Raw genomic sequence first — 12,686 nt, 5'->3', positions numbered from 1 at the left:
ATTTATGGTGTAATTACTACATTTTCGTGTCAATCCATGTTCATATTTACTGCAAACAATGCTCTGTTACTTTAATTCATCACTTGCAGCGCAGCAATAGACTCGGTGAGGAAACGATCTCTGCACTGCTGCAGACGCACCGCTCCTGAACACACTGTCGGACCTCAACTGTGTGCAGTGTGCACGCGTTATTGATCTGTTAACATGAGCGGGGAAAAAATATGCACCACATACGCACTGCAAACGGAGTAATGTGAACCTGGCATTATGTGTGTGCGCTGCAAGTGTGCATCAGGAGAGCGCACGGGCGCTGAATGATTAAACACTGGCAAGAATTTAAAAGTAATGCAATTTATATGGCCAGATCAGATTGACTCTTCTGCCCTGAAGACTTGCAAAGTGGAAGACGACTTACGCTGGTCAAGTAAGAGACCTTACAAACACACATAGTTCATCTTTGACCTTTTTTATTTCCATTTTGTGTTTATCTATTTCTTAGCCATACTGTTTCAGGAATATGCTTTTATTTGGCATGATTGTTCAGTGGTGCTCTTTTATGTTGTTGGAAGTTAAATGAGAGTATGAATCACTGTAACATATAGATAATCAAAAACCACACACACACACACACACACACACATACCATTTAGATGACTTCTTTAATATGCAGATGTGTGTGTGGGTGTGTTGCCCTCATATTAGGTGAATCATGAAATGAATGATCCAATCAGAACGTGTTTTGTGGAGGGGCTAAAACAAACAGAATATAAAAAATTATCTACTTTTGCTTACACACGCACACACATGAATGGACCCAGAAACATCAATAAACATGTGTGTATGAAATACACACACACACTTGCTTTGGCACACACACACACATATAAACACTCGAAAACATTCACACAAACTCTGGCTGCTATGGACACACAGCCACGTACCTGGTTCTGGCACGGTTTTCCTTCCCCACGGCGACGCAGAATTCCTGCCCTTCCTGTTCCCACAAACCCCAAACATCCAAACCAGCTGAGTCATTTTTATCTCCAACACACACAAACACACACAAGATTCCCTTTGTCACATCAGCCCCTGTGACATTTAAGTTATAGCTTTCTTTAATTGCACTTTGACTGATTTATTATTTCTAATAGACTCACTGTGTATCAGGTGGCATATTTCAAAACACCAGATGACAGTTTCATCAGAATTCATGCTCTGTGATGTGAGGAAATATTTGACGTTTATTAAAAGCAACACTGCAGCTAAAAATATTGTCACTCCTCAACTGAGTGTATAATTTCATTCGGTACTTTCAGTAGTTATTTATGAGGGTGACACACACACACACACACACACACACACACACATATATATATATATATATATATATGCATTTTTTCATCAAAAATAGTAGTATAAAATGGGTTGATCTGGCATACATGTTTCTCAGTAGATAATTCATATGCATCCACTGAGAGACAAAAAAAAACTCCAGTTTCTTTAGAGAGAAGGATTATCTTTTCTATTTTTACACAAAATAGGGTGTTGTGAGCACACACGTAATGTAATGTCTGTTTCATTCATACTGGAAGCCAGAAGGCCCCCTCCTGCAGAAACTCCACATATGCATCACAGAAGTAATAGAACTGATGATATTCCAGGAAATCCCTAATATGGACAAAGACATCCAGCTATTGCTGTAGCTGAGTAAAAAGAAGATAGATTCACACTTAAACTAATCAAATATGAAGACACTAAACACACGATTGTGACAACATATGGTTTCTCTGTGGTCTTCAAGCCATCTTGGGTATTTTTATAAGAATAAAGTATATGTATAATGCAGCGTTAATCAACATAGCCTTTATCACTTTTTAGAATACTGTAACATGATTTCTGCCTCATTCTGTGATATGAAACCACATCTGGTCACAAAAAGAAGTTATTTCAAACACTCGACTAATGTTATGAAGTGAATTTGGAGTAAAAGTATGTCAATAAATCTCTTTGCTGGACAAGAGGTTTGTAAAAAAGCTCATACACATGCAAAACTGTGTCGCGCACGTGCTACTGTAGTACATTAATTCATCGCACAGATCGATTTTTTTGTTGCACTGTACAGCCCTGACCAAATCAGTTCCGGATTGTAGAGGTAGCTTCTCATTTAGCCATAAACTCCTCCTCAGTTTCACGTCCGCTTTCCGCCATTTCGCTCTGCACGGTGGCATACAGAAATATTAAACATTTTAGAATCATAAGATTTAATGAAGTTTTTAAATGTTTGATTCAAAGAGATAGTCCACATAAAAATGTAAATTCTGTCATCATTCACTCACCCTCATGTCTTTCTTCTGTGGAACACAAAAGAAGATTTTTTTTAGTAAACCCAAACCCTTCTGGGTCCCAATGACTTCCACAGTATGGACAAAAATTACTATGGGAGTCAATGGGACCCAAAACTGTTCGGTTACATCTTCTTTTATGTTTCACATAAGAAAGAAATGTATACTGGTTTGGAATAACATGAGGGTGAGTAAATGATGTCCATTTTCATTTTTGGGTATACTATCCCTTTAAGTACCAATTTTGTCTCAGATGTTTCTCTTAAAAGTCCTTAAAATAGATAAATTATTGTGTAACACAGTGAATGTTAAAAGCTCAGATCATTTGGGCTTAGAAGAACTTGATGAGAAATGTTTGCATTCGTGTGGAGAACTCGCCTGAAAGTTTGGAGGAGATTATTGAGGTGTTTTTCTTAGGAGAAACATCTGAGGAGTAGGAGAGTTTACTTTTGCTCTCCATTGCTGTCCATGAGAAACAATTGTGATATTAAATAGATTTGATTTGTGCTGTGGGTTCAGATACCATGTGTTCTGTGCTGCAGACTTGCGTGAGTGTAATGTTGACTCACCGCTCTGAACTGCAATGATCAGAAACGCCTACAGGAATAATGAGATCCAACAGTTCTTCTATTTCATAATAACTGCTTCCGAAAGAATATTGATTCCTTTCAATGTCCTAGAACAGCAAAAGCTGCTTAATAATTGTGATTTTTTGATCAATAATAATGCAATCGTTTCAACAAATGGATTTTAGAGTCAATAAGGTCAAAATTCCTCACTGGAGAAAAAAAAAAAAGCATTCCTGATTTATTCACAAATGCATCTCCAGGTCCAGAATCAACGACCTGCTTTGTAAATCTCCAGTACAGTATCAAATGTTTGTGAATGGTAACCTGAGCCGTGCTGATGTATGAGATGGCAGCGCGGCACATGTCCGAGATAAGCTAGTTTGCATGCGACGTGCCGTGTTGTCTTATGGACTACAGCTCTAACATAAACACACAAGATCTACATGTTTGCCTGCGTCTCAGGTTCTCTGCCTGTTGGAGCGATATGCCATTACCTTCAGTTATCATTCATCAACATCCAGTGCAAACATTTAGCCATTTCAGCCCAGCTCCAGTTTTCTACCTGCTTGTAAACCATCGGTTTGTCATTTGGAAAAATAGCCTATAAATATATGAGATTGCAACCATAATTTGTCCAAACATCTAGATTTTGAATAGCATATCTATTGTTTTTAACATTCTTTTTGTTGTAAAGTGTGTTTGTGTTATCATTCTTTATAATAATGTAATTTATATATAATAAATAAACACACTCACACACACACACACACACACATATATTAGTTTGATAAAAATCAGTGTCTCGATGCTCAGTCTATATATAAAGCACAAACATGCTAATCAAGCAAGATATTTTACAAAAAGAATGTTGCTGGGTTAAAAAACAATAGATATACTATTTAAATTGTAGATGTTCAGACAAATTATCAAACATTTAGTGGAACATGTTAATATTTATTGTGCAACACCATTTGGTTAAAAATAATAGTTTGAGGCCGCTGTATATGGCATAGTTGAGTTACATCTAGTGATTGTTTGGTTGGTTCCTGTGGGTTTGTGTCACCAGTTGAGCATAAAACCACATAGTAGAAACTCAAACCATGAACTAGTAAGCAAGTCTGGGATCCACATCATTGTATGATTGTTGGATATGTGGTATTTTTGATATCCTATATTCTGAAGCAACTATACATGACTGGATTAGATTATAAAGAGTTTCAAGTGTATATTTCAGTCTTTATGTCTCCATGTCTTTCTTTCTCCTGGCCACATGATTTGCCTGGTCCAGGTGTAATCCGTCTGCTTTTGCATTGCCATTTTACAGGTGAGGGCCGAGATTTGCATCCTCACCAGAACCCTGATCCCACACACAAACACGCACAATTCCTGCCGACTAGCTACTGCTTGCTCTTCTGTTAACAAACAAAATCAGTTTCTACAGCAGTCAAATGAAGCAAACCTCTGTAGTGAGCCGGGTTACACGCTTGACTGTGGGCTAGTGGAACACGGCGAACTGAACTGATCACTGTGATGGGCGAAAACACAATGGGGAAGGATAACAGCATTTGATAGGGGCCGTTCACAAGATAATGTTAATTTTTTCCATTTATTTTCATTTAGAAAAATTACTGCTGAACTTTAAAGCAGCGCTTTTTCCCACCTTAGTAAAGTACCAGGGCCGTAACTGCCATAGACTGCACTGAAGGATGTTTTTCCCCTCAGTAGTCATCATGGCTTGGTTGTGCCAAGACCAAATGTCCCTTGAAAGTTTTTATTAATATTAGCATTAAAATATTTGCATTAAAATTAATAATAATATTGTTTCTGTAGAACTTTTTTCCCATTAACCATTTTTATATTAATTAATTTATTCATATTTAATATTTTTCTTTAGAAATGTTTGTTATTTTCCCCATAACAATTTTATTAATATTCATATTTATATTTCGCATGACACTGCAAATGTGAGAAATAATAAAAAATACTGGGTGTAAGAGAAACCCCCCAAATTTTGTGTGGATAAAAAATATGTTGTCAAGAAAAATCAAACCATTACTTTTATATTATATTAATATAAAATATTAATATTGATTCTGCAGAAAATTGTATTTTTATGAATATTTATTTATTAATCATGTTAATTAATATTTGTAATTGTTATTTTCCCAATAATAAGACTTTAATAATATTAACATTGATATTATTGGTAATATTGATATTAATATAAAACATGAGAAGGCCAATGTGAGTGTAAGAAAAAAATCTACCTCTATTTAAATCCTTGGTTAAAAAAAAGCGAATTCACTCCCTTAAATGTTGTCAGAAACATCAAACTGTAATATTTAAAAGTGGAAAATTATGGGTTATACCACATGGTTTCCTGCTCTTTTTTTCTAAGTTTTTAAAACATTTTCCACTGAGACTAATGTAGATCATGTGTGAGATGGTTCTGCTGAGAAACACAGCAAACTAGTAACTCTCTAGAGCACTGGTCATCAAAAAGGGCTCAATAATGGGTTGTTTTATTATTGTTATTATTATTATTTTTTTTTTTTATGGTTAAGCCACCAAGGGGCTTGAAAAGGTTGAAAACCTCTGTTCTGGAACCTTTCATGTTGTAAATATCCTGTTAGGCACTAGAGGGAGACACTGAGTCTGAGTGAATGTGTGTCTGTGAGGGTAATGAGGGTAAACAGCGTCTACAGTTTGGCTGTTATATCTGGTTTGCAGCTGTTTCTCAACTCATTTGTCAGATTTCCGCTTTTAGTAATTAATCTCGTCTGGTGTGCTGCACTGAAGGATGTTTTTCCCCTCAGTAGTCATCATGGCTTGGTTGTGCCAAGACCAAATGTCCCTTGAAAGTTTTTATTAATATTAGCATTAAAATATTTGCATTAAAATTAATAATAATATTGTTTCTGTAGAACTTTTTTCCCATTAACCATTTTTATATTAATTAATTTATTCATATTTAATATTTTTCTTTAGAAATGTTTGTTATTTTCCCCATAACAATTTTATTAATATTCATATTTATATTTCGCATGACACTGCAAATGTGAGAAATAATAAAAAATACTGGGTGTAAGAGAAACCCCCCAAATTTTGTGTGGATAAAAAATATGTTGTCAAGAAAAATCAAACCATTACTTTTATATTATATTAATATAAAATATTAATATTGATTCTGCAGAAAATTGTATTTTTATGAATATTTATTTATTAATCATGTTAATTAATATTTGTAATTGTTATTTTCCCAATAATAAGACTTTAATAATATTAACATTGATATTATTGGTAATATTGATATTAATATAAAACATGAGAAGGCCAATGTGAGTGTAAGAAAAAAATCTACCTCTATTTAAATCCTTGGTTAAAAAAAAGCGAATTCACTCCCTTAAATGTTGTCAGAAACATCAAACTGTAATATTTAAAAGTGGAAAATTATGGGTTATACCACATGGTTTCCTGCTCTTTTTTTCTAAGTTTTTAAAACATTTTCCACTGAGACTAATGTAGATCATGTGTGAGATGGTTCTGCTGAGAAACACAGCAAACTAGTAACTCTCTAGAGCACTGGTCATCAAAAAGGGCTCAATAATGGGTTGTTTTATTATTGTTATTATTATTATTTTTTTTTTTTATGGTTAAGCCACCAAGGGGCTTGAAAAGGTTGAAAACCTCTGTTCTGGAACCTTTCATGTTGTAAATATCCTGTTAGGCACTAGAGGGAGACACTGAGTCTGAGTGAATGTGTGTCTGTGAGGGTAATGAGGGTAAACAGCGTCTACAGTTTGGCTGTTATATCTGGTTTGCAGCTGTTTCTCAACTCATTTGTCAGATTTCCGCTTTTAGTAATTAATCTCGTCTGGTGTGTGTGTGTGTGTGTGTGTGTGTGTGTGTGTGTGTGTGTGTGTGTACCTGGTATTTATCACGTTATGGGGACCAAATGTCCCCGCAAGGATAGTAATACTAGTAAATTTTGACCTTGTGGGGACATTTTTGAGGTCCCCATGAGGAAACAAGCTTATAAATCATACAGAATTAGTTTTTTGGAGAAAGTAAAAACGCACAAAGTTTCCTGTAAGGAGTAAGTTTAGGGGTAGGGTTGGTCTAGGGCAAAAGCACATACAGTTTGTACAGTATAAAAACCATTACGCCTATGGAATGTCCCCATAAAACATGGAAACACAACGTGTGTGTGTGTGTGTGTGCACGCAAGTAAAACTGTGGAGACTGGCAGGAATTTGTGACCATTTCAGTTCAATCAAGGCAGCTGAAATCTTGAATTCTCCTTAGTGCAAATCAGATTCTGGCCCCCCAAACGGGTAAAAGAGAAAGTCAACACCCCTCTGAGAGAAAGAGAGAGGGAGAGCATGGTCTGAGGAAATTGAAATGGAGCTGTATGTTTTTCTCTCTCTTTCTCTGTTTCTGTTTGCAAATGGACCCAGTGCCCCAGACAAACGGGGGGAGAGCGTTTTAAACGAGTCAGTGGCACGCACAGACGGCATTCTCCTCCCTCAGGCGCTGGCATGCCAAAGCCTGCTCCAGTATCCCAGAAGCCCCTGCTCGTATGTGGCCAATAAGCAGAAAAATAAAGCCAGAAAACAAAACTAACTGGCAGAAACAGGCAGCAGTTTGTGCTTGTGTGCAGGTGCACAGACGTTTCTCTTACACCTGTTTGTAAAGTCATGACGCACAGGACGTGAACACTATATACACTAAGTATACCAGTCTTCATCATCTTCTTCCTCCCCAGCTTCATAACATTAGGATTGCACTAACTGTTTTTACTTTTACAGTTTATCAATCGATCATGTGGAGTTCACTAATGACACTAGGTGGCGTAAGATCAGTGTATCAATAGAGTTCTGAGGCAGTAGTTCATGTGATGCATTTGACAGATTAATGTATATTCATATACATATTAATATAAATAGCAATGTCATAAAAATGTAAGATTATATATATATTTAATAATTGCAATTATTGAATTAATAATTTATTAAATACATATTTTTTTAATAAACTTTATTTTATTTTTAACTTCAATTCAATCTTGTTCAAATTTCTTTTTAAATATTTTAATTTAAACATTATTTTAATTAAATAAAAAAATGTAAACACTATTTAGTAATCATGGGAAAAGCATGAAAATGTTTTGGCCAAAATATGTGGACATATCATTACTCTTTTTTTGTTGTATATATATATTGTTCAAATTCTTAGCATTATAAGTCTTGTTGTCATTATTGTGGAAAAATAATTATTTTAATTGCAAATCATTTAAATTTACAAAAAAATAGGCATCATTTTTAATGCAAAAATATTTTTTGTTTTGATTTTAGGATGAATTGTGATTTGTAAAAATGTAAAACTATGTCTATAATCCAAAGACAGACAGGTGATCACAAACATTTAGAATTGTTATTTATTTTAATTAACAATTTATTAAATTTATTACTTTTTATGCAAATTATATATATACATATATATATTGTTAAGTTAAAAAAATATATAGTAAATAATCTATATTTTATTTCTTAGCTTTAATTCAGTCTTGGTCTGAATTTTTAAAAAATTATTAAAAATGTAAACATTGTTTAGTAATCATGGGAAAAGCATGGCATCTTGTTGACATGACTTGCATTCTGTTACTCTTTTTGTTGTTTAAATATTAAAGTGACACTTTCTTTATCTTTGTCGTTCAGGTACGGATCTGTTCCCTCAGAGGACGTCTTTCCCGTCTCTCTCTCCATTAACGGCTCCTCGTTTCTCTGATTCACACATGCATTATCCGGGTCCCTTCACCTACTCTGCCAACCCATCCAGCACTGGAATCGGCGGTCTCAGCATGGCCGGGATGCCCACCTCCAGCCGCTACCACACCTACCTTCCGCCTCCATACCCTGGCAACCAGAACCAGAACTCCCACTTCCAGACCAACTCCTCACCGTACCACCTGTACTACGGCACCGGATCCGGCTCCTACCAGTTCTCCATGGTTCCGACCGGCGGCACCGGATCGGGAGGCGACAGGTCGCCCACCCGCATGCTGACGTCCTGTATCGCGGCGGGCGGAGCCGGAGGTGGAAACAACAGCCTGCTCAACGCCAGCCTCGGCAACCAGAGCGACGGTGTGGATGCCGACGGTAGCCACAGCAACTCGCCCACAGCAATGAGTGCATCGACACGCATAGACGAGTCCGTCTGGAGGCCTTACTGAGAAATAGTGTGCAGAAAGACTGAAGAGGAGGAAATTAAGAGAACAGGTGAAAAGTCTTGCATGTTTGATCGTTTATTTGCTTCTATGACATGTCAGTCGCTTCTAAGACAACCAAAGTGATCCAGTGACCAGAAATGAGAGAGCTTTTGCTCTGGATGCTCCATACGGGATCAAAACTAAAGGAGGACACAAGTCTCACAGGAAAATCAGGTGTATATAGAAAGATTATAATTAAAAAATAATAAGAAAAGGCATCCCATAGTAATATATCAGCAACTTTTCTTACTAAAAAAGCTGAAAAACCAAAGAAAAGAAAGGCAGGTGCTTCATGGACATATTCTGATGAGCCTGTCTCTGAAAAAAGCCAATTCATCCAGCCTTACAAACCAATCTGCCTGAAAGCTGTAATTCCCAGAGTGCTTTGCAACCACAAAAAAGTGTCGTGCAAACAATATGAAAGAGCTTCACAGAGCTGCAGGACTGTGGGACTTTCAATGTGTAAATATGATGATAAACAAAAATGCTTCCCACAAGTTTCAGGTACTTTCCCAACTTGAAATGATGAGATGTGATCATTGAGTACAAGTGTGGGTCAGTATGAGCTTTGTGAGATGTTATGCCAATGGGTTTTTCATTCAAACGGATTTTAGGGTGAATATCACAAAACCTGTCAGGAACATATTCAGGTCATATTTAATGAGAAATTATATTTTGCATGAAGAAAATGATGCTTAAATTAGAACCATTCATTTTGCATTTGCATTTGCATTTTCATCACAACGATGCACATTTGACCCTTACACTCTTACTATTGTAATGCAAAAAAAGTTTCTCATTACTGTAATGTAAAAAAAAGGATATATTATTTCATTTGCAAAGCATTTAAATTTACATAAATATAGGCATCATGTTCGTTATGCAAAAATATCTTTTGCTTTGATTTTAGGGCGAAATGTGATCTGGACGTGTTTTCGTGAGATTCACCCGTTTAGAGGTTCTCGATATGTAGAAATGTAAAACAGTGTCTATCATCCAAAGACATACAGGTGTTTCATTTTTTTTCTCTTTTGTTTCTTGCTTGCCAATATCACGAACAATTAATTTGCCTTTGAACTTGTGGAGACTCGTCGTTTTTTTTTTTTTTTCCTCAGTGTTGATCACTTTTTATAGACTTTCTTCGGATTTGTTTGAGCTCAGTTTCATGTTTTGTGTATTTTTTTTATTTTGTATTTATTTGAGCCAAAGAGGATGTGTTTCCGGGTCACAAACATTTCGTTTTTTTGTTTTTTTTTCTACTGTTCTTTTTTTTTTTATTTCTTTGTTTTAATATAAAATTGGAAGTTGTGCTACTGTAATATATTCTTTCTAAATTATAAAAAAATTTTAATGTAATGTCTATGTTTTTCCAATGCAGCTTTAATGCACTAAAACATTTATTTAAGATGTTCTATGTCCTTGTTAAACCACATAATGGAGACATTCTTACCAGATTGAGTTCCACGTGATATTTAGTCATGTGCCTGAAAGGCCTCAACCATCTCAAGCCAAAGAGTCCAACAATCACCTGTTGTCATTCCACGTCTCTAAAGTGTGAAAAATATGTTGCTCTAAGCACCTACATTATGTGTCTATTTTTCCTACCTTGTTCTTGGAATGACTGAAATCAGAGACAATAATTGGGCACGTTTGAAAGGAGATCGGGCCTTGATTATTTGAATAACAAAACCATGCACAAGCTCATAGACAGAGGGTAAAGTGGCCATGACACACACACACACACATTCATTCAGGTAACAGGTGTAAGTGAATATTTCAGCCCATAACCCAGAGGTTTTTCCCATGCTCACACCTGCTGCCATCACCTGAGGGCCGAGAGCCCCAAAAAGAGCAAATGAAACAGGTAGAAAGATGGATGAAGAGAGACGTATCTCCTTTCGCAATCATCGGTCATCCTTCAGGCCTTGTTATCCAAGCAGAAGTGCCCGTGTTCAGCTTGATTCACGGCCGCTTTGATGCCTTTATGTGGGCGGTTATTTTCCGTCCCATTGTGCCTCTGCTTGATTATCGCCTAAAGCTGTAGGCTACAGGAAAGATGGATTCAAAATGTGAGCTGGTCTAGTTACAAGCAGGAGTCGATTCTCTCCTGCAAGGACTTCTGGGTAATAGAAACCCTATTTGCTTCTGCAATTCTGACGTGTGGTATGATGATTCTCTCTCAGTGCCTCGGTCTGGATCTATTTATGTCTGTGGCTATCAAATCCTATAACAGTCGTATTTTCACCAAAGAGTTTGTTGTGATCGTTGATTATGACTGAGATGGTTTAAGAATCCAAATCTAGCTAAATTAAGATTTGCTGGCCCAAAACAAGACCAAAAACATATCTATTTATTTCCACAGTATCAGTACTGATCGTTATTGTGTGTTGCCTTGAACAGTCCATTGGCTTTAAGGTTCTGTTCCAAAACCTAACTCTTAAAAATAAAGGTTCTTTATTGGCATATTGGAAAAAACATCTATGGAACCTTCGTTTTATAGCGGAAAAGGATCTTCACAATCAGGAAAAAATGGTTCTTTTAGGAACTGTTTACTGAAAGGTTCTTTGAGGTTCATTGCTGAGAAAACGCTGTTATAGAACCTTTAATTTTAAGAGTACTGAGCTCCCTACATAGGCAGCACAGAATCTGTACCAAAACTTAAATAGGCCTGTGGGTTTCTCCCTATGTGAAATGTCCAGATCAGTCACTTATTTGAAGGCAGATGCCTATGTAGGCGTCAATGATGCTCAACAGGTTTTGGAACGTAACCCAAGATGTTGCCAGTGAAGTGAATATCACTGAAGGCCACGAGTCGGTGGTGTTTGTAAAATGCACAGATTCTAATCATGCTGAAAGAGCTAAAAAGCACAACACACTCCTGTAGAACAAATTGTCTTTTTCAGTCATTGTATGTTTGTAATTTGGGTTCTGAAATATGCTCTTTTGTTCCTTCATTGTGTGCTAATGATGTATTTTTTAACGCATTTTAATAAAAACATTTAAAAAAAAAGATCAGGATTTGCTTGTGATTTTAGAATTGTATTTACTTGTTAATGTTTTTGTAATTCAGCCATTGATTTTACAATGCCGCAAAAAGTTATACGAATTAAATTTCCTCGATATTTCCAAAATGCAATGGTGTCATTTGTTTGAGATCATGTAAGTTTAAAGGTCTGACATATTTTTGTCACTTATAGTTTTACAGACAGAAATGAAACTACTTCTAACTTTTAAAACGATGTACATTTACATAGTCTACAAACTTGTCTACACAAAATATTTACAGTACTAAATAAAAAGTAGTAATAAACAAATAAATACAATTTTTTGAAAGTCACTATTCAAAGGTTTGAGGTTGGTAAGATTTTTAATGTTTTTGAAATAAGTCTCTTATGCGCATCAAGGCTGCATTTATTTAAGCAAAATTACAGTAAAAACTTTAATATTGTGAAATATTTTATATTGCTATATTACTATTATTATTACTTTATTACTATATTAATATGA

General features: G+C 35.8%; 1 protein-coding gene across 2 annotated transcripts in view; it reads left to right on the top strand.

The window, feature by feature from the left end:
- The window catches only part of runx3 (RUNX family transcription factor 3), a 66,788-nt gene extending 56,856 nt beyond the window's left edge, over window positions 1-9,932 (top strand). For both annotated transcript variants that reach the window (XM_016459690.1, XM_016459691.1), the window contains 2 exons: window positions 356-424; window positions 8,629-9,932. In XM_016459690.1, the coding sequence (XP_016315176.1) occupies window positions 356-424; window positions 8,629-9,143 (584 nt within the window). In that variant the 3' untranslated portion in view covers window positions 9,144-9,932. The remainder of the gene's footprint in view (window positions 1-355; window positions 425-8,628) is intronic.
- The last annotated feature ends 2,754 nt before the right edge of the window (window positions 9,933-12,686 follow it).

Source organism: Sinocyclocheilus anshuiensis, unplaced genomic scaffold (genome assembly GCF_001515605.1).
Source record: "Sinocyclocheilus anshuiensis isolate Anshui unplaced genomic scaffold, SAMN03320099.WGS_v1.1 scaffold2229, whole genome shotgun sequence".
In the NCBI taxonomy this organism is placed as follows: Eukaryota; Metazoa; Chordata; class Actinopteri; order Cypriniformes; family Cyprinidae; genus Sinocyclocheilus; species Sinocyclocheilus anshuiensis.
This window is presented reverse-complemented; position numbering and strand designations above follow the sequence as displayed.